The sequence below is a fragment of the Paramormyrops kingsleyae genome, chromosome 18 (genome assembly GCF_048594095.1).
Source record: "Paramormyrops kingsleyae isolate MSU_618 chromosome 18, PKINGS_0.4, whole genome shotgun sequence".
Taxonomy (NCBI): Eukaryota; Metazoa; Chordata; class Actinopteri; order Osteoglossiformes; family Mormyridae; genus Paramormyrops; species Paramormyrops kingsleyae.
Genome location: NC_132814.1, coordinates 7585307 through 7608074, shown reverse-complemented (window position 1 = coordinate 7608074; position 22768 = coordinate 7585307). Strand labels below are relative to the sequence as shown.

At 47.2% G+C, this 22768-nt stretch overlaps 1 protein-coding gene across 2 annotated transcripts in view; it reads left to right on the top strand.

The window, feature by feature from the left end:
- The window catches only part of LOC111847865 (syntaxin-1A), a 74925-nt gene that overhangs the window by 4708 nt on the left and 47449 nt on the right, over window positions 1-22768 (top strand). For both annotated transcript variants that reach the window (XM_023819450.2, XM_023819451.2), the window contains exons 2-3: window positions 10701-10778; window positions 18325-18424. In XM_023819450.2, the coding sequence (XP_023675218.1) occupies window positions 10701-10778; window positions 18325-18424 (178 nt within the window). The remainder of the gene's footprint in view (window positions 1-10700; window positions 10779-18324; window positions 18425-22768) is intronic.

Sequence of the window (22768 nt, the reverse complement as noted above, 5' to 3'; positions counted from 1 at the left end):
AGCGGATCAGATCAGTACTTGGTTATCCCAGAAGGGTTGTTGCTGTAATGTCCTTGAACATTTAGTGCAAATTTGAATTCTTGTTTAAATGTGTAGGAATTGTGCATCCTTTTCAACAGACAGCTAAGCAACAGAATGCAAGGTAAATTACTTCTAAATACTTTTATGTTATGATGTTGTATAAGATGCTCTAATCCGCTAAATATGAGTGGAGTTTCTTTGTTTTAACTGGTGGTGAAGGTTGCCTGGAGTTTATTTTATTGTCCTGTGCGTGACACCGTGGCATATGGGACACATCTGTGCTTCTGCTCTGCTGCATTAACTTCACGGGATGTGAATTGGAAGGTGATGCTTATCTCACTAAACAGATTCTTTTTGGATTCCGCTGGGTTTTCACCACAGATTCCAGTCCTCCTTGATTCAGGTCTGGGATGTCAGTGTGCATTTTCAGCTTACGTCAGTTAGCCTATCCACGGGAGGGAACCTGCACAGCACGGGGGAGCCGTGAAAACACACACACACACACACAGAAGTTGGTGTACCTATCTAAATGGGGACCCGTCCATTCATTTCTATGGGAAAAACCCTAATCCCAATCACGACACCCTTAACCTCTACCCATCCCTAACCTTAACCATAAGTAACCAACCCAAATACAAGACTTTTGGCATTTTTACTTTTTTGGTTGCATTCACAGATTTTTATAAAACTAAGGTTATCCAAATGAGGACCTCAGAAGATGTACCCAAAAGTAGGGAAATTTCAGGTTTTACTGCACTTTGGGGACAATTTGGTCCTCTGATGTTATCTATGCAAACCCCCCCCACACACACACACAGCAGAGTGTGTGTCACTTGTGCCTGACAGACGTTATAATGCATCCTCTGCTCGTCACTATGCTGCTGACTGGTGTTGTGCATCGCAATGAGGGTATGTGGATATTGTTCACACGGCTACAGACTTCAGGTGGATGGGTACCTTCCTGGTTTATGGTATCATTTTCACATCTCTGTAGTTGTCCAGCCATGAATTAGCATTTGTTTGAACAGGTAGTACATTTCACTACATATTGTACTTGTATAACCATGTATGTGACGAATAAAGTATCTTGTAATCTTGTAGTCCAACATCTTGACCCGCACTGAAAAATGAATGTATTGCAAGTTCATTTTTATTGAAAAATCCCCCAAACTATGTACTCTAGAAAACAAAAAAATGGTTTATGTGTTCTGACAGCGGTTTCCCATATTTTTGCCTAATATAGTGTCCTGGACATCTGCTCCTGGATTGAATTGTTAGTGTGACACAACGGGATGGTGTGACCAAATATATCTCATGTTGTTTTTTCACTGTAGTTATTTGGAAGGAATTAAGTTCCATTCAGTATTTACTAACTCCTGCGGTGTTTGTTTTATGTGGTATATACCTGAACATTGTCAACAAGGATTCATCGAAGTTCATGCTTTGAAAGTTTATTTGTACCTTTTTTCACTTTTGATTTCAGTTCACTGCGCTTCTAAGAACACATTACTGCACATCAGCAGTGGGATCAAATCATGTCGTCATGTGTACCACTGAAAGCAGTGGAATATGAAGAAAGACTTCTTTTGAACTGGAAGATTAATGATAATTAAATATACAGATGGATGCATGGACGGATGGATAATGCAGTGTGTATTAGTAGTATTGAGCTAGGAGAGAGAAAAAACGTGGACCGACTGTGGGTCCACAAGGACCGGGTTGGGAAGCACTGCAATATACTAATGGGTGGCAGGTCAGCACAATGTGTTCGACCCAAAGTATATCACAGGGTTATTCAACTCAAGGTCCTCGAGGTCCGAGCACTGCTGGTTTTCCAGCCTTCCTTTACCCGTCAGTCAGGTGTGAAGCCTCTGACCAATCAGAATCAGTAATTATTAAACAACTACCTGGGAGAACTGAAAACACGGCCTGGATTTGGAATCGAGGTCCAGAGTTGAAGAACCCTGGTATATCATGTGCTGTGTTTCCACCACTATGTTTCAGATCCCAGGGACGCTGTTTGGAAGTGAACGTTTTTTACCCGTAAAAGGGGAACAAAATATACTCAGCTTTATAGTTAGTATTTAAGCTGCAGAACACATAGGAAAAGGGAATAGGAAAAAAAAACAATAGAAAAATTTACGGGCTTCAGGTCTTCTTCGGGTGCAATCACATCCTGAACTATTCATAATGTAATATTAGACCCATCTTCAAAAAGAAAAGCCTTCATCTCACATAGGGATGAAGGAAATTGGAATGTACTGAAATTCCCATTAAAGTACAATAATAATAATTAGTTCTAGTGCATTGCAGGATGGAATTACCGTCTTGGAATAGACAGACAACATAAAGGAGGGCTGTTTGCGTCACAGGGTGACTGTGGTCCTGTAAAATGGCCTCAGATTCCTTGCCTGTTATACAACCATTCCGAGGAATCATTGGACCTGATGACTCCTGTGAGACGGCTACCTAGAACCATCAGATATTATGGGCTGTAGGCATCCTTTGGCTTTCTCCAGTCATAAACCTGTCCAGATGCAGTTAAAAAGGTGAGAGATTCCTGTGAGACGGCTACCTAGAACCATCAGATATTATGGGCTGTAGGCATCCTTTGGCTTTCTCCAGTCATAAACCTTTCCAGATGCAGTTAAAAAGGTGAGAGATTCCTGTGAGACGGCTACCTAGAACCATCAGATATTATGGGCTGTAGGCATCCTTTGGCTTTCTCCAGTCATAAACCTGTCCAGATGCAGTTAAAAAGGTGAGAGATGACTCATTAGATCATTAAGTTCTTCCCTCTGCTTAGGGGTCCTGGTTTTGTGCCCGACGCACCAGATTATGCATGATTGTGAATTTGCTTTGGATATAAGTGGTTTCTGAGCACTTGCTCTGCCATAAATTCCCAGCCTTATGAACTTCATAACATACGTTTTTTTATTGTGACTCTGTCCCAGAGGTGCTGATTCAGTTTCTTGGTAATTTATGAAGTTATACTTTTATGTTCTGTGGTGGCTTTCCAGGTGTGTCCACCCCCCCCCCCCTTTCAGAGAGCTTTGATATTGTGACTGTTGGTTCCCTCTGCTGCGGAATCACACCCGTGTTTGGCGTGCACTGTCTTGGATATTATAACTGCATCCCTTAGAACATTAATGAATTTACTTGGTTTTATGAGTTATGCACCTACAGTTCGGACACCACCTCCTCTGCCTCAGTGTGACCCCCTTCCCTCCCCCACCGTTTGAGTCTCACTTATCAAAGTGCTTTTCTGACCTCTTGTATAGCTGACACATGCTGCTAATTGGTATTCAGCTATATATGACTCACCTTCTGTAAGTGCATTTGTAATTGTGATTTAGTTGCTTCAAAGGTAAAATCCTTTTTCATTTTGTCCACCAGCCCCCCCCCCCCCCCCCCAGTTGCATGAATGTCTGAGCACATGACATTAATCTTTGTGCTTAATGTTTCTTTTACGAATATTATGTCTTCCAGTTCACGGCATTTTGTTTGGTAGGCAGTTAATGGAGTTACATTGGATTGTTTTGTTTTCCAGAGCCATATAATACTCCTGGGATCTGGAGAGTTGGAGAGTTCAGGTTCAGAAAGTATAAATCCAGACCAGGATTTTATTTCAACCAACCAGCTGAGTATAAAGCAGGGATAGGCAGCCCTGATCCTGGAGTGTCGGTATCCAGCAGGTTTTCCATCCTACCTGCTCTCTGATGTAATACACCTGATCTCAGTCAGATAGTAACTCATCAGGTAGGATGGAAAACCTGCTGGATACCGACACTCAAGGATCAGGGCTGCCTACTGTACTTTCTGAACCTGAAAGTTCCACCACTGTACCACACTAAAGAGTTTAGTTACATACAAGGAACAACTGGAATCTGTGCTCCATAGCAAGAACTGCTGCTTTTTATGCTGTTATCTCTTGGTGCGAAAGTGATGGGACAGTTCTTCCTCCCCTCAGGCTCCCTTTCCCAGGTATGTGCTCTCCGAAGTGGAGCAGGCATCTGGGCCAGCTAACAGCAGTGGTGCGCCTCACTGGAAATGGGACGCCAGTGCACTGCTCACCCTCCCAGAGCCACCAGGCACCACGAGTAGCACTTACGCACTGCGGGGTCATGGGCTTCTCTGAGACGGAGATCCCCATGCCTTGTAGATGAGCAACAGGGGTTTCGTATTTCCAGCACATCTTCATGGCCAGAAACCTTGTGACAGCATTTCTTTGGCACCCTCACCGAGGAGAGTGATGTGCAAAGTACATGTGCTCTGTGTACTGCTGCAACGCAGTGTGGCGTGTGAGGAAACCAGACTGATGCACAGACACTGATCTAGCGCAGTGTCTCCCAGTCCGGTCCTCAGGGACCCCACAGACGGTCCATGTTTTTGCTTCCTCCCAGCTCCCTGCCAGACAGTCTACATCAGGGGTGGCCAATCTTATCTGCAAAGGGCCGGTGTGTGCGGGTTTTCGCTGCAACTCCCTAATTAGATTACTAATTAGAGGACTGATTGGCTGAAGAGTCCTCACACCTGGGTTTGAACGGCTGACCTACAGGTTATCCCAAAAACCCGCATACACACCGGCCCTTTGCGGATAAGATTGAGCACCCCTGGTCTACATTTTTGATCGGGAGCTCGGAGGGAGCAAAAACGTGGAGTGTCGGGGGTCCCCAAGGACTGGGTTGGGAAACACTGATCTAGACTGTGTAGAGATTTGAAGCAGGAAGGTAATGTCAAAGTTACGTTTTTCAGCCATCAGACAACAAATGCGGCAGAGGACAAGTGAATGTTTGCATATATTTTGTTCTAGACAAGTTGCAATATGTCCCCGGAATGACCTCCATGTTTGTGGGTTAGATGGGAGGTTCTCTTTCCCTCAGGCAGATTATCCATCTCATTGATCGTCGTGAAATCAGAGTGTTTCCATTCAGCGTCTGGCATTGTGGTTTGGCTTCGGATGTGTACAGCTGCCCCTGGAAAGGCCATCCCACATGGAGAGTCGCAATCGGCCTCCCGGCCACGTTCAGCTTGTAGACACAGCGCCTCCTGGTGCCTGCTGGACGCCCAGCGGGAGTGGAACTGCGTTATTAATTTTCTTGGCCACCATTTTTATGAGGACGATGGTGATATGTCTGAGTCTAATTTTAGAAGCTCTTAAGGATCGGAGGAGCACGGGTGGGGAGAAGCTTTTAGGAGGCCGTCGCGTTTGCCCGCTTCCTGCCCGCTTCCTGCCCGCTTTCTGCCCGCTTCCTGCCCGCTTCCTGCCCGCTTCCTGCCCGCTTTCTGCATTCATACAGGTTGCTGCTTTTTCATTTCAGTTCCATAAAATTATATAACACCAAATTCTACTAATGTTTACTAATCTGGGTGTTATTAACTATATTAAGGTAATGACTACAAAATAATACCTTTTTAAAATATATTGAATTATTTTATTTGTGTGAATATATAATTATTAATGATACATTTCAGTGTCAGTTTTATTGTTGAACCTTTGACTGCTCAGCATTGGTGTATAGGTGGGTATATGCAAGTATATGGTGTATACCCACCTCCAAAAAAAACAACAACGTGGATTTACCATATACCCACCTAAAATTGTCAGAAATGTATGTGAGTCAGGGAAGTGCGTGTGTGCAGTTATATGGTGTAATATGGTATATCAGTATACCCACCTACCAAGTCAGCCCTGCCCTGAATGCAGTTTGTGTGCCGACATTCAACCATCATGCTGGGGGCAGGGGGCAGTCATCGGGGCAGTGGGCAGGGGGCAGTCATCGGGGCAGGGGGCAGTCATCGGGGCAGGGGGCAGTCATCGGGGCAGGGGGCAGTCATCGGGGCAGTGGGCAGGGGGCAGTCATCGGGGCAGGGGGCAGTCATCGGGGCAGGGGGCAGTCATCAGGGCAGTGGGCAGTCATCGGGGCAGTCATCGGGGCAGGGGGCAGTCATCTGGGCAGTGGGCAGTCATCGGGGCAGTGGGCAGTCATCGGGGCAGGGGGCAGTCATCAGGGCAGTGGGCAGTCATCGGGGCAGGGGGCAGTCATCTGTGCAGGGGGCAGTCATCAGGGCAGGGGGCAGTCATCGGGGCAGTGGGCAGGGGGCAGTCATCGGGGCAGTGGCCAGTCATCGGGGCAGGGGGCAGTCATCAGGGCAGTCATCGGGGCAGGGGGCAGTCATCGGGGCAGGGGGTAGGGGGCAGTCATCGGGGCAGTGGGCTGGGGGCAGTCATCGGGGCAGGGGGTAGGGGGCAGTCATCGGGGCAGGGGGCAGTCATCGGGGCAGTGGGCCGGGGGCAGTCATCGGGGCAGGGGGTAGGGGGCAGTCATCGGGGCAGGGGGCAATCATCGGGGCAGGGGGCAGTCATCGGGGCAGTGGTGCTTTTGTGCTTTTTGCCGAAATGGTGTGGGTGTAGCCCCATGCCCCGCTTGGAGAGGGGCTCGTGTGGGGCAGGCAAGCAGGCAGGGGGGGGCGAAGCGGAGCGGTGAGAAGGGCGTGGCTAATTGAGTTCATGTCGTGTGGGCTTCCTGCTGTGATGGGATTTGTACGGCAGCTCTGGCTTTGGGGGCACGACTTGCTCATTGTTCCCCCCCCCCTTTGAAATGGCCAAACACCATCTCCTTAATTCCCAGCCCAGGACCTCCATCACTCCATCCTTTGGGCTCTCTTGATGGTCTGGTCAGGTTAAATCCCCCCCGAAAAAAAACCCAAAAAACTGCTGGTTCCTTGTACTTTACATGGCTGTTATCTCCTGTGAATCCTGAGGAGGAGGGGGGGCCACAGGGGCTAACATGCTCTGACTGAGGCATGTTAGCCCAGAACCCGGTCACATGACCAGAAGGCTGCAGGTCTGAGTGCCGGGGCAGCTGAGCTGAAATGACCTGGGGGTGGAGCATTGTCATTAGCACTGTAATTAAGACTTAGCGTGGTAGGACGCTCAGTAGATGTCTTTACACCTCCAGACTCGGGGGTTTGAATGCCAGCCAGTCTGTGTGTATGTTTGTTGGGGGGAGGGATTTCACGCCCCTGTCCCCCCAGTTCCCTCTGTGCTCCAGTTTCCTCCCACAGGCCAGAGACATGTAGCTAGGATAATCACCGTTGCTAAATTGCCCATTGTGCCTAGTGTGACAGGATGGCCCTGTTGGGGGGGCCGTGGCACAGCGGCGAAGGGCGATCAGCACGACGCTGTCCGGGGGTAACCTCGGCCTGTTCATCAAGTGCTGAGGGGAGATGCCCCCCACCCTGCATTTGGTGTCTCCTGAGTCCCCCTCCCCCATGACACATGACTGTGTGTTTGAGTGTGCATGCAACCTACACGGTCCAGGCTGTACCTCCTATCATCCGTTCCCAGATAAGCAGTTAGAAGATGGATGGATGGATGGATGATGTAGGACTTGAAGGGCTGTAAGCACAGGGTGTCACACAATGGGTGGTTCTCGTTTAACGTCGCCGAGGCAAATGTTGATGAGGCCGAGGGTGGCTTCAGGAACCAGGTGATGGAGATGGGGCCAGAGACCGTGGCCTTGTTACCTGGTGGAGGTTCCGGTGAGGTGAGGTGAGGTTTTAAGGCCTGTCCCAGATATCCTTATATGACGTCACCATCCTGGAATTCTTTTTCAGAATTCTTGCAGAGGGACAGAGACTTATTGCCTGGTTGCTTCTGAGCAGTCTAGCAGCTTTGGGCTGTAACAGGCCGATCAATTTCTTTGCATTTCGTGCTGTTTATTTGCCTGTTTACTCACCCCCCGTGTTTTTCTAGTTTTCCTTTTTATCTGGCCCAGTCCGGATCGATGGCCGGCGGTAATGTACGGCACACGGGCTGGCCGGGTGACAGCTGATGGACTTTTGATCAGTGACTTTTGGGCAGCTGTGTGTGTTTGGGCAGTGTGCGTGTTTGCGTGTGAGTTAGGGCATGATGGGTGAGCCACTGCAATCTCAGCAATTTCATGGCACGAATTTGGAGGATAATTATTTCCCAACCCCCCCCCCCCCCCCAGATAAGCGGCTGGAAGATGGATGGGACCGTTTGTCCTGAAATATTGCAGAAGGGAGACACATCTTAATATTTAGAAAATGTCTGTGAGCAAGCCAGGACTATTTTTCCTCCATTGCACTGCCCCCTTTGTTTTGCAGTGCCCCATTTGTTTTGCAGTGCCCCCAATGATCCCTTTGTACCTTCCATTTTGATGACTATGAGGCCCCAGTCAAATCATCATAAAGGTCAGACCACCTGTTGGGGGGTCCACCTCCCCCACCCCGTCTCCGGAACGTTCCTGATGCCTCATTTCTTTGAAATTCTGATTCCGCCCATCTCCCAGGCTGTCAGATGTTTGAGGTGACCTCAGGTTATTTTCTGTGTGTAGTCAAAAACAGAGCAGACACATCATGATTGGCTTTTATAATCTCAGATCGTCTGTGTGTGTGTGTGTGTGTTTGTTTCCCCTTCTCTGTCATGCCTGACAGTTTGAAATCGATGTAGACTGTAAGGATGAGACCGAAAGCAGACAGTCCTGACCCTGCTGATTCCTGAGGGGAGGGGGCTTCCCACCTCCCTCCCCCCTACCTTTTCTGAGCTGGTTGCCTGCCTGCTGAGGTTCTCTCCCCCCCGCCAACAGATCTCCCCATCCATACTGTGGACTCAGCACTGGGGGTGGGGGCACACATGGCTGAATCCTGTTCTCTGTATGTGTGTGTGTGTGTGTGTGTGTGTGTGTGTGTATGTTCTACAATGCAAATATACTACCTGCAAGGCTGGCCGAAAATTGTGCAGCCCGGTTATTTTTGCCTACGTATATCTAATATATATAGTTAATTTTAGTAATTTCCAGAGATTTATACAGACTTCAATTATTAAAATGCAAAATAAGACATCACACAATACTATCTACGGTCTAAAATTCAGTCTAGGTCAGCAAAAAAAAATGATGTAAGGAATAGCACTAAAAATGAACATACTGTAGCATTTTCTTGCTAAATAAGGTGGACTGTTTCACAAAGCACTCTGACTGCTGTTGGCTACATGCCTTAAAAATCCATACTCCAGGGTTGCCCAGGTCCAGTCCTGGAGGGCCGGTCTGCGACACAGTTTGCAGGTTTCCCTGCTCAGACACACCTACTAAACCTGGCAAATAGCTGGTGAGCCGAATACGGTGTGTCTGAGCCGGGAAATCTGCAAACTGTGTCGCAGACTAGTCTTCCAGGACCGGAACTGGAGAACCCTGGTGTACACAGGTACCTTCAACTGAACAACCTACAGAGAAAGGAAAAACCCCACTGAAGTCATCATCAATTAATCAATCTTCCTGCTGCTTACGGTGACCCCCCCCGAGAACAACAATAGCGACAGAAATGAACTATTCACAACAAAATGACAACAAAACGGAACATTAGAGCCTGAGTCCTTGCAGCCCCTTTGCCATCATGTGGGTGAGACTGGTGATTAGCTGGTTGGCTACGTCACAGTCAGTGTGGGCTTCAGTAAGCTTCTGTATCCTCTCTGTCTGTCGGCTCCAGGGGCGTTTCTAGCTAAGTCAGGTTTACTTGGGGCTGGAAGGTGTTAAATTGTATGCAAGGACAAAAACATCTAAAGCCAAGACAGACAGCATAAAACGCATAAATAAAACGAATAAACACCTTTAAACACAACCAGAAGTGTAAGGGAAACGTCGAAGCGATCCTTTACGGAGCTCTCGATCTTGGACATTCTCAGACGCGACCCGTTTCAGCGTAGCTAAAGCGAAATGAGTCCCGTTCTGGTGAGGCCTTGGAAATCTCTCACGGACTGTGAACCGCGGAGCGCTGAGTAAAGTGGACGATGACTAACAACCACTGAGCGATGCAGCGCTGATGAAGGGATGCCTTTGAAGTGAGCACGGCTCTTTTCCGGGGAACCGTCTATTGTCTGCGAAGTAATCGTCTGCCGATTTAAAAAAATAAATAAATAAAAATCTAAGCTGGCATTTCTGAGGCGAATTACAGTGGCGTAGTTGAAACTGAACTGATATGTGGATGCTGAATAAAGGCATCATGATACAAGATTCTCTGCTGCAGGCCTGTTCAGTTATGTGGAAAAAAATTTCACTCGTATTACTGAAGTAATTTCCCGTTTAATTGGTCAAGCTTAATCTGTATTTAAAAATGGACTGAAACTGGCGTCTTTTTTCATAATGTAGGGAACAAGTTTGATTTGCATACAAAATTGTGTGGTTCGGCTTGGCGTAACTACTAGGTTTAATGGCAATTACAGCATGGTTTATTAATTTATTAGTGCTGATGGAACCGTTCCGGATCAGAGGCTGTATCCGGTAGCCCTCACGGGCTTCTCAACAACGTAACAGACTAAGAGTACAGCACAGTCGCTGTTTCTAATTAGCTTTAGTGTCTGTCAGCGCGAGCCTGAATGGATCCCCATACACACCATAACGGAGTGTTGTACCTATTTGTCTTCTTAACAGCTGACCTTTTTTTTAAAGTGCCAGGCTCATGATTCTTTGCGGCAGGTATTGATTTCTGCGTATTCTCCCGTCGCCGAACCAGCTGGAAGCCACAGCACTCTGTGCTGGCTTCGCTGGGTCTGAGGCTCTGCACTTGGCTCTGGCCGGCCGCCCTGTTCCGTGTCGTGCGTCGTGATTGTTTGTTTGTGTTTGCTTAATCTCACATCTTCCTTTTCCCCCCCCCAGGGCAAGGAAAGTGATGAGGATGATGATGTGGCTGTTAGCCTGGACAAAGACCGCTTCATGGATGAGTTCTTTGAGCAGGTAAGGCAGCGTCATTGCTTTTGTCATGGTCTGTTGTCATTTTATGGATGGGGGAAATTTTATGCAGGGAAATCTAGACACTTCTGCAAAGCCTCGTGCCTCTTTATAGTCAAGCTTAGATCTCTGTGCAGGTGACATAATTTATAGCTATTGCATGTTTACAGTACACTTGGATTTAGTGAGTTTGGGTCCTGGGCTGACGCTGAGCAGAATCATTTTCCAGTTAATGTGGAGGATAAATGGTGTCAGATCATTGTCAGATCAATGGGTGGACCTCCATTTTTGCGGGAGGGGTGGAGGGGGGGAGCAGTCATCAGTTTTTATAATAATTAATTATATCCTATATAATTATGCTGCCAAGCTTACTGATTGGCAAATTTCATCAGCAGGATTTCAGAATACCACAGTATACCCCAAATACCTCGCTATACAATACTGCTATAATAATCACCCAATCCAATTGTGCGTACTTGTGTGTGATGCACTGGGGCCATGGATTCCCAGGAAAATAGCGTCAAATGAAGTTCTCTGTGTCTCTGAGAAGTAGTGAGGGGACAGGGGTCCAGAGTGAGATATCAAGCCCTGGGAGAGGTTCAGACACACTTATGGTGTTTTACTTAAAGAAAAATATGCTGAGGGCAGAAGCAAAAATGATTGGTTCAGAGTGATAACCAATCAAATTGTAGAGGATGTGGGTCCAAGCAACTAAAGGAGACGTGACCAAGACATTTGATTGCTTGGATCCACCTCCTCCATAATCTGATTGGTTATCACTCTGAACCAATCATTTTTGCTTCTGCCCTCAGCACATTTTTGTGTAAGTACAACTCCCACGAGCTTCAGACGCGTCCTGGAGCCTCAGGCCTGTCGCTTATGAGTGATTCAAAGCTTAGATTAGCCAGCTTTGACCCACTTTCTACACTCTGCAGTGCTGATGGTTCAGCGGTTCAGGGAATAATAACCCAGAGCTGGGACTTTGTGGAAAGAGTACATGCATGCGGTGTGTGTGTGTGTGTGTGTGTGTGTGTGTGCGCATGCACAGTGTGGGGGTACGACCGGCCCTTAAGCCAGGTATCGATCCAGAGGGTGATGCAGCAGTTCCCATTAAGCACAGGTCTGTGAGATGGATACAATCAGGGACTGTATAGTGGGTCCCGGTCTTATAGCATGTGAGGACCATATGTTATAAAAGCGTCACCATTAGCAGTTTAAATCCATCCACCGCTTTTCACTTGCCAGTCACCTAGTCAGGTATCGGAGGGCTGTTGCTATTGATGTGCATGCACCCACACACACACGCTCCTTCATTTACAGACACATAATTGGAGGAAGGAAACATGACAGCCTAAAATAAACCCTACAGAAGAGAGGGCAAATGTCACAAACTCTAAAGGAGAGAGGGGCCCGATCTGACCCCACTGTGCTGCAGGCTGTCTAGTATTAGCTTAAAATTATTCGGTCGCAATTAGCTCTTCATGCAGGCTTTTGTGTTATAACTGGCTTGTAGGACCCAATGTTATTAGATGACAGTCATCAAGCCAGGTGGATTCATTTACATACAAATGAAAGCTAAAAATGCTGCCACAATGGTAGAACCCTAAGCCTGGTTAAGTCAATGTGAAGTCTTTTATAGAAACTTAGCTATAAATTAACATTCTCAAGAAAGTTCATTATTTGTAAGTGGTCTGATCATATATAGGTATCCGTCGACTTGCATTCTATCGAATAACGTACAGTCGCATTTACGTCCGAGGTCCATAGTAAATATTATACACTGATTGCAAGGTTCCTGAAAGCGGACGTATTGGGTCGTTAGCGGGACTGTTGCTTAGTGTAACAGGTGCAGGGGAATGGGCAGCACTCCCAGCTGTATGATGGCCCACTGTCTACATCTAACTTATAATACAGGGGAATTGGCAGCACTCCCAGCTGTATCATGGCCCACTGTCTACATCTAACTTATAATACAGGGGAATGGGCAGCACTCCCAGCTGTATGATGGCCCACTGTCTACATCTAACTTATAATACAGGGGAATTGGCAGCACTCCCAGCTGTATGATGGCCCACTGTCTACATCTAACTTATAATACAGGGGAATGGGCAGCACTCCCAGCTGTATGACGGCCCACTGTCTATATCTAACTTATAATACAGGGGAATGGGCAGCACTCCCAGCTATATGATGGCCCACTGTCTACATCTAACTTATAATACAGGGGAATTGGCAGCACTCCCAGCTGTATGATGGCCCACTGTCTACATCTAACTTATAATACAGGGGAATGGGCAGCACTCCCAGCTGTATGATGGCCCACTGTCTACATCTAACTTATAATACAGGGGAATTGGCAGCACTCCCAGCTGTATGATGGCCCACTGTCTACATCTAACTTATAATACAGGGGAATGGGCAGCACTCCCAGCTGTATCATGGCCCACTGTCTACATCTAACTTATAATACAGGGGAATGGGCAGCACTCCCAGCTATATGATGGCCCACTGTCTACATCTAACTTATAATACAGGGGAATTGGCAGCACTCCCAGCTGTATCATGGCCCACTGTCTACATCTAACTTATAATACAGGGGAATTGGCAGCACTCCCAGCTGTATCATGGCCCACTGTCTACATCTAACTTATAATACAGGGGAATGGGCAGCACTCCCAGCTGTATGATGGCCCACTGTCTACATCTAACTTATAATACAGGGGAATGGGCAGCACTCCCAGCTGTATGATGGCCCACTGTCTACATCTAACTTATAATACAGGGGAATGGGCAGCACTCCCAGCTGTATGATGGCCCACTGTCTACATCTAACTTATAATGCAGGGGAATTGGCAGCACTCCCAGCTGTATGATGGCCCACTGTCTACATCTAACTTATAATACAGGGGAATGGGCAGCACTCCCAGCTGTATGATGGCCCACTGTCTACATCTAACTTATAATACAGGGGAATGGGCAGCACTCCCAGCTGTATGATGGCCCACTGTCTACATCTAACTTATAATACAGGGGAATGGGCAGCACTCCCAGCTGTATGATGGCCCACTGTCTACATCTAACTTATAATACAGGGGAATGGGCAGCACTCCCAGCTGTATGGTGGCCCACTGTCTACATCTAACTTATAATACAGGGGAATGGGCAGCACTCCCAGCTGTATGATGGCCCACTGTCTACATCTAACTTATAATGCAGGGGAATTGGCAGCACTCCCAGCTGTATGATGGCCCACTGTCTACATCTAACTTAAAATGCAGGGGAATGGGCAGCACTCCCAGCTGTATGATGGCCCACTGTCTATATCTAACTTATAATACAGGGGAATTGGCAGCACTCCCAGCTGTATGATGGCCCACTGTCTACATCTAACTTATAATACAGGGGAATGGGCAGCACTCCCAGCTGTATGGTGGCCCACTGTCTACATCTAACTTATAATACAGGGGAATGGGCAGCACTCCCAGCTGTATGATGGCCCACTGTCTACATCTAACTTATAATACAGGGGAATGGGCAGCACTCCCAGCTGTATGATGGCCCACTGTCTATATCTAACTTATAATACAGGGGAATGGGCAGCACTCCCAGCTGTATGATGGCCCACTGTCTACATCTAACTTATAATACAGGGGAATGGGCAGCACTCCCAGCTGTATGATGGCCCACTGTCTACATCTAACTTATAATACTGGGGAATGGGCAGCACTCCCAGCTGTATGATGGCCCACTGTCTACATCTAACTTATAATACAGGGAAATGGGCAGCACTCCCAGCTGCATGATGGCCCACTGTCTACATCTAACTTATAATACAGGGGAATGGGCAGCACTCCCAGCTGCATGATGGCCCACTGTCTACATCTAACTTATAATACAGGGGAATTGGCAGCACTCCCAGCTGTATGATGGCCCACTGTCCACATCTAACTTATACTTCACTGTATGCATACTGTATCGTATGTGATGATATAGATACAGTACCTGTACTGTGATATTTTGTTGCATAAAAAGAAACTTACTGTACTGTACAATAAAATATTTCCCCACAGCTTCAGGCACCCATCATTTCTTCTTGATTTCATAGTGCAATTTGTGCCTTTTTTCATGAACTTTAAGTGAAATCTTTTTATTATGAAGTGTTGTGATTTTATATTTACATTATTATTTGCTGTGTAGTACAGCACTGAGTTTAAATGGTTAATTAACATTACTACGTACATTCCAATTTGATTGGTTTTTAAGTAAAAAAATAAAATAAAATCTATATCGTGGATTGTGATTCTAACCAAAAATATCATGATATGACATTTTGGTCGCATTGTGTTTGCTTGTTTTGGTATTGTGTAGTTTGTTCAGCATTGTGTCGTTTGTTCAGCACGGTGTTTGTTCAGCATTGTGTTGCTCATTCGACATTGTGGCGTTTGTTCAGCATTGTGTTTGCTTGTTTGGTATTGTGGCATTCGTTCAGCATTGTGTCGTTTGTTCAGCATGGTGTTGCCCTTTCGGCATTGTGACGTTTGTTCAGCATTGTGTTTGCTTGTTTGGTATTGTGTCATTTGTTCAGCATTGTGTCGTTTGTTCAGCATGGTGTTGCCCGTTCAGCATTGTGCCGTTTGTTCGGCATTGTGTTTGCTTGTTTGGTATTGTGTCATTTGTTCAGCATTGTGACGTTTGTTCAGCATTGTGCTGCTCGTTCAGCATTGTGGCGTTTGTTCAGCATGGTGTTGTTCATTTGGCATTGTGGCGTTTGTTCAGCATTGTATTTCCACCTGTGTGCGTTGTGCCCTCATCACTACTGACTGCTGTCTCTGAGCACTCAGCCACTCACCCCAGCAGGCAGCCGCGAGACTAGCCACCCCCCGCCCGCATGCGCGCTGCCACCACCAGGGCCCGCGGTCAACACCCCACCCACTCTACCCCTCCCGTGAAGAACGTGGCTCACATCGTCTCAGCACCCAGCCACCCACACCGCCCTTCAGTCCCGGGTCTCAGCAGTCCATTCTACAATGAATCGTAACATGGCTGCGCAGACTCGCCTACGCCTGCCCACATGCTCACGCAGCTGCAGATCTGCGTAGACACACATGCCCAAACAAATAAACATACATACACATGTGTGCCAGAAGATGTAAACACAAACACAGAGCCGTGCCTGCCTCCCACACACCCGGCTGTCATGGCGGTGACATTCCTGACTCTCCACAAAGACAAAACACAGCTTCTGGAGAAAGGTGAACACCCCCCCCCCCCAAAATAAATCCCTCTCAGCTTTAGCAGGAGAGCAATTACATTCTCGAGGCAGTGAGGCCTCTAATTAGGAAAGCACTGTGGTCTAAAGCAGGGGAGCCGGCAGCTGAGATGCTAATGTTGTCACTGTGAGCAGTAGCATCACAAGGCCGGTGGCTAATGCCACGGTCCTATGGAGAGAAGGGCCTTTGTTACTGTCGTGTGCATTGTGAGGGGGTATTAACAGTGACGTATAAAGGGAAGCGTTCCGCTTTAATGTGTTTAAGCCCACTGGCCCTGAAATGGACACACATCTGACAGCTTTCGGCTGAATAGCTGTCTGACTTCTCAACTTGAAAAAGGCAAAGTAACCGTCTCTCAGATGGAAATGCCAGAAAATACTTTATTTCAAAATTGACTTTTTTTTCAATTACAAGGCTTACCATTGTGTCATAAAAAAAAGAATGATGTCTGGTTCTCTGTCTTCTTGCATTTCTGGAATATAAGTGGTGAACTGGACATGTGGCCTAAAAAATTGGATGTTTATGAAAAGATTTGGAGAATACAGATTTTGATTCCTGCAGTTATTTTCCAAGCATGGAGGTGCCTTTGTAACGTCCTTATCAGTGAGCTGACATGCAGGTTGTGGTCTCAGTGTTACGAAGTCTAGCTTGCATTGCTTCAGTGAGATATTCAGCTATATGAGCGGCAAATATTGTGTTTCCTTTTGATAAAATTGCCAGCCACACAGCAAACGAGGGTATGTTTATATAATGAGACCGCATGCACGCTAGCTGGAGTGGATCCATGGATGGATGAAGTATTTCATTTGTGATAACTGCAATCTCGTGGGTTTGGGCTGGCAGCTGGGGGGGGGGGGGGGTCTATGAACTGGTGTTCCCTCTAGTAGCCCCAGCAAGGAGATGGTGCAGAGTGTAATGCATCAGGCGCTTCTGTTGGAGGTTGGGTGTAGTGTGAGGTCAATGACATGATGGAGACAGTAGCCAGATGGTCTAGCATTTTGCTGCCTGTAGGTGTGCCATGTGTAGATCAGAAGATAAGGAGGTCATCAAGATGGTCTGCCTTACTCCTGAGACCCACCCCTCAAGAATTTTGCTCCTGAATGTTATTTTTTTTTCCAAGACCCACTGGGTTGGGGCACTAACTCTTGAAATGCCGTTTCTCACGGACCAGCTCCCAAGAACTAGTCTCAGAGGGTTACTGAATTTCTTTCCAGAAAGCCCAACCCTGAGCTTAGCACTAGTAATGCCTTCAAGCATTAATGAACTAATTGGAGAAAAACCAATCAAGAGTTTATTAGAGAAATGCAGATTCAATCAGCAGGACAGTTGAGTAGCTAATAGGCAGCTGAGAATGAGAGGACGTTACTTCGGGAACCGTAATGGCAGACGGCTCGCCTTCAAGCGGCGGGTGCTAATTCTGTCATCCTGTGTTATTGGACTTTAATGGGGCTGCCCTGCTCTTTTGGTGTCCTCTCCTCTTCATGCGGTGGCTTTAATACATTGTGATGCTAAGTTGATACTCTAGCCCTTCTGATCTCTAGGTGTCTCTTCCCACCTTTAGTGCCATTTACACCTCAGTCAAGCCCGTATTTGACAGACAGGAAGACTTTGTATTGCAACAAATGAAAATGGACCAGAGCTTGGGACCTTTTACCATTGATGTGTCGTCATATAAGTAACTAAGGAATCGTGGATAATGACCCCAATTCAGAATGTATTTCATTATCCAGGCGAAGACACCAAGAAGGCAAAAACAAGGCTGTCCAGATACTGACGTCAGGCATCTTTATCCAGATGAAAAGCCAAATTTGTGTTCAAAGCATAGGCCTAAGTAACGGAGAAAATAAGCAGGCAGATGGTAGGAATAAGACTTCAGCTCAGACATTAGAGAAATGAGAGCAGTGGGGAATTCTGAGAGCTAGCGGCACTAGTTATGTGTGAACCCAGCCACCCCCTGCTGCCGTGACCTTTTGGGTTCGCGGTGAGGTCGTGGGGGGGCCATCTTGACAATGCCGTGTCTGAATATGGACTATCGACCCCTGCTGGCTGGTACAGACCTTAACATACACAGTTCTAAGTAGGTTGAAATTTTGCTACAGAATGTTTTTGAAGATTGCTGCATTGTGTCGAATGGCAGCTTAAGCTCCGTTTCAGGAAGGCTTCATTGCTATGGTCACAAGTGACGTTGTTGCACCAATTGATGTCCAAACAGACAGAACAGAACAGACCCACAGTATATAGTGCTTTCTTCAGATGTTGGATGTTGGATTCTCAATCTACAGGTGGAGGAGATCCGGGGGTACATCGAGGCGCTCTCTGAGAAGGTGGAGGATGTGAAGAGGAAGCACAGTGCCATCCTAGCTGCGCCTAACCCGGATGAAAGTAAGATTTGCATGCTTGGTTTTGATCGTTTTCAGTCTCTAGATTGACTCCCTCAGAATCAGTGAGTGCATTCATTTGCTGGTTGTTAACTAGAGCTTCATTCATGGGTCACGTCTGGGTTAAGTCGTTTGTTAATCGTAATTCATATCGGCCTTGTACGCCCGAGGTAAGTGTTGTTGAAAGTAACAAGGGTTTATCTTGGCCAACTGCAACATGAAGAAGTTTTGTTGACCCTTCCAGGTGCGTAAAAGCCCCCAATTGCCAACTTTAGCAACTGCGTCGTTCCACCGATGTTAGCACTTAGTTCTCCTGCATGGTATCAACGTGACTCACAGCACGAGAAGTGGGTGGCATAACGAGCACACAAATTGGAGGAGCATAGGTCAGACACACACTGTGGCTACGCTTCCAATTTCTATGATTCCGTTAGTTTCGGTTTGAGGTATTAGTATGGATGTGGCAGAATCCATGCCTTTTATGAAGGTCGTCTGGTCGCAGATTCTGGCAGGAGCTCAAACTGCTTATTGACGTTGCCACTCATGTTTGGTGGATATTGGCTTGTCTTTCTCACGATCACCAGGCAGTAGATGAAAAGTGAAGAGGACGGAGCTCTGAACTGTAGATGGAGATGCTTCTGTGGGATGCAGCTACTCGCAAATCTTCCTCCTGCCCAGGAGATGGCGGGTGCTGGCGGACATGGCCGAGTCTGTGCTTCACCGAGCCTGAACGATGGGCCATTAATCAGCACCGCAGAAAAGTTACAATGGGACCGTTTGTCACCCTTGCACTGTTTCACCGGACAGGTGCTTATCGATCCCGGCGTCCTCTCCTGCGTGGGCAAAGCAATTTACCCCTTTGCCGTCATAATCCAAGGGCTGGTGAAACCAGTTACAGCCTTGCCCTCACTTTAGGGTCAGATTTTGTTGTTTGTGCTGGCTTTCTTTTCTTATGAGATTTTATTGCTTCTCAAAAAGGGATTTGGAGGAGGGCAAATAATTTCATTTTCTGTCTTTCAAAAGGAGTCTTCGCTGAAGAGGTCTCAGTCTTCTATATTCCATTACTATGGCTGTGGCTATTGATGTGACTTTGAGAAACGTTATGCTGTTTTTAGGCAAATTTCGGATTGGAGGTATAATAAATAGTGGGACGGCCCAACCAGCCTTAAGTGCTTTTGGCATTTGCTGTTCTGATTACGTCATTTTGGATTGAATTCAGGTTGTTCAGACTCCTCACTTAGATAATAGACGACCAGGAGGCTCCTGCAGCACGATCGCAGGCTGATGGCTGCGTGTGACGGAAGCTGGGAGGAGCTTTGTGGAGGCATAACTGGGCTGTAGTCCGGGTGTCTCGTATTCAGCTTAGTTCTACTGTTGAAATTCACAATGCACTGTATAAGATTGTAGTTACTGAGAATATTTTATCGGGTAAGTAGAAGTTTAACTGGCAAGGTTCTTCACTCACGGTGACCAGTGGAGTTGCCAGTTCGCCTGTACAGTGCTGTGACAGTCCCCAGAGTGACACGGAGTCTGTCATAAAACTTTTAATGTGTTCTTGGTTGAGCAGCTGATTTATTCTTGAAAGCACATAGACAGGCCCTCGGGGTGCCGTAAAGGGGTACAGTGACGGTGATTCCAAGGGCTCCTGAGTTACAGGGGCCCGAAAAAATTTAGAACATAATTGGGTTGGTATGGCTTAGGAACCCAATATGATGCACTTTCATGGGGCCCAAAATCTGTAGCGGAAGCCCTGCATGCATTTACGGTCTTCCTCGTGTCCTTATAGGAAAAGTCACGTAGCTTAGGTATGATGGGTAATTTTGCAAGTATTTTTTTTTTGTATTTCATTTAAAAAAATAAATAAATAATTGCCTTTTCATATGATGTCAATATGGGCCAGCTGAATTGATATGTTAATCGTTTATCATGTAAGAAGAGGAAGAGTCGCCGTGGTAGACTGGTGTGGTTCTGTTGGCCCAGGATGGGTTATACCGCGATGGAGAACATCATCACTGCTTTCTGAAAGGATGCGAGAGGACCTGCTCCCAGAGGGGGGCCCTGCAGTCCGTCTCCCCCCAGACACATCTCCACGCTCCCCCACCCGAGGCTCCGCCTTCTTATCACAGTGCTGACATAAATCACGGCTATTATCCGAGAGACGGAGGGCTGCTGTGACAGAAAGATGGGCCATATTTTACTTTAATGTGCACCTCATCCAAGCTGCAGGGCCCTGATAGGCCGGCGCAGGGGCCACGGGGGAATTCGGGGGGGATGAGGAGGAAGGTCAAAGGTCACACATATAGGCAGACGCCCCTGTGAGCGATGGGAAACAACAGTAAAAGGGGTGCCCCCCCGCCAGAATCTCCAGCTGATCCCCTGCCCCCTTTGAACATTGACAACTTGCACATTTCCCGATAACCAAGGGTCAAAAAAGGAGAAGCCAATATGCCTTTATTGCTGCCCCCCCCCCCCCCCCCCCGGACCATGTGGAACTTTTAAACACCATTTTCCAGTCAGTAATGACTCCCCCCCCCCCCTGTATCGTAGTTAACAAGTGCTGTGTTCGCCCAGCTTCCTTCCCCCAGCTCCTCTCCTCATTTTCTTTTGTATGCTCAGTGTGTGGCAGAGATATTTTCTGGTATTTTCCAATTACTGTCCTGCCTCCCACACACCCCAGCCGAAAATGCCTGGGCCCATTCTCCCGCCGCCCCCTAATGCATCTATATTTACTTGCCCAAATGACGAGAGACTGGAATAAAAAACCAATGGCAGCATGTTGATTAAAATCGGACATATGCAAATACATTAACCTCTTTGAAAAAACCTGGATTTTCATTCTATTTTTGAAACCTCTCCTTATAGAAGATACAGATCAACCTAAAGTGTATTTTATTTATTTCCTACAAATAGCCTAAACCCTCTTCTTGCGCAAGATGTTTTCCAATAACAGTTTCTGAAGAACCCTTTTGTTGCACAACAATTGGATATAGCACTCAACAGTTAGTCCAGAAAACATTCATCGCACATTGGTGTAGACGCTCTGTGGGTGTGTTTGAATAGCAGTGTGTAGGAGTGAAGCTTCAAAGACCCAGAAAGCTGGTTTCACCTTTTCTTAGTGGGGGTGGGAGGGGAGGGGGTGGCTTTAACCAGAATCGGAATGGTTTTTAGTCAAAGTCCACCCTTACGTCAACAGGTTCCATACACCAGTCATCCATAATATTAAAACCACTAACAAGTGACATGAATAACACTGATTATCTCGTTACAATGGCATCCGTCATGGGTGCCATGAAATATTAGGCAAACAAACAGCCAGTCCTTGAAATTGATGTGCTAGAAAAATGGGGGAAAAATCTGCAAAAATGGACAAGTGTAAGGATGTGAGCGACATTGACAAGGGCCAAATTGTGAGGGCTAGACGACTGGGTTAGACCATCTCCGAAACGGCAGGTCTTCTGGGGTGTTCCTGGCATGCAGTGGTAAGGACCCACCGGAAGTGGCCCAACGAAGGCCGACTGGTGCTAGCGATCGGGTCATGAGCGCCCAAGGCTCATTGACGTGTGTGAGTCTGGTTCGATCCCACAGGAGATTTACTGTAGGACAAATTGCTGTGGACAGTGCATTGCACATTGCTGGTTATGGGGCCAGTCTGACCAGTCAGACCAGTCAGCGCTCCCAAGCTGACCCCTGTCCACTGCCAAAAACACCTATAATGGGCACGGGAGCATCAGAACTGGACCATAAAGCAATGGAAGAAGGTGGGCTGGTCTGAGGAGACGTGGTCTGTTACATCAAGTGGACGGCCGGGTGCATATGCGGCATTATAACAGGGGAAGAGATGGCACCAGGATGCACTATGAGAAGAAGGCAGGCTGGCGGAGGCAGTGTGATGCTCTGGGCAATGTTCTGCTAGGAAGCCTTGGGTCTTGGTGTTCATGTTGATGTTACTTTGACAATACACTCTACCACACTCTGATAGATGCTCAGCAATGGTTTGAGGAACAGGAGATGGAGTTCAAGGTGTTGACTTGGCCTCCAAAGTCCCCAGATCTCAATGCGACCGAGCATCTGAGGGACGTGCTGGACAAACTGGTGCGATCCATGGATGCCCCACCTCACCGCTAACAAGACAAAAAGGATCTGCTGCTAATGTCTTGGTGTCAGATACCACAGGACACCTTCAGAGGCCTCGTGGAGTCCATGCCTCGAAGGATCAGAGCTGTTTTGGCGGCACGAGGGAACCTACGCGATATCAGACAGGTGGTTTTAATGTTATGGCTGATCGGTGTATAAATCCCATCAAAACCCTCCACCAGTCAGGTTGAGGGAAGGTGGAATATGGGGGTAC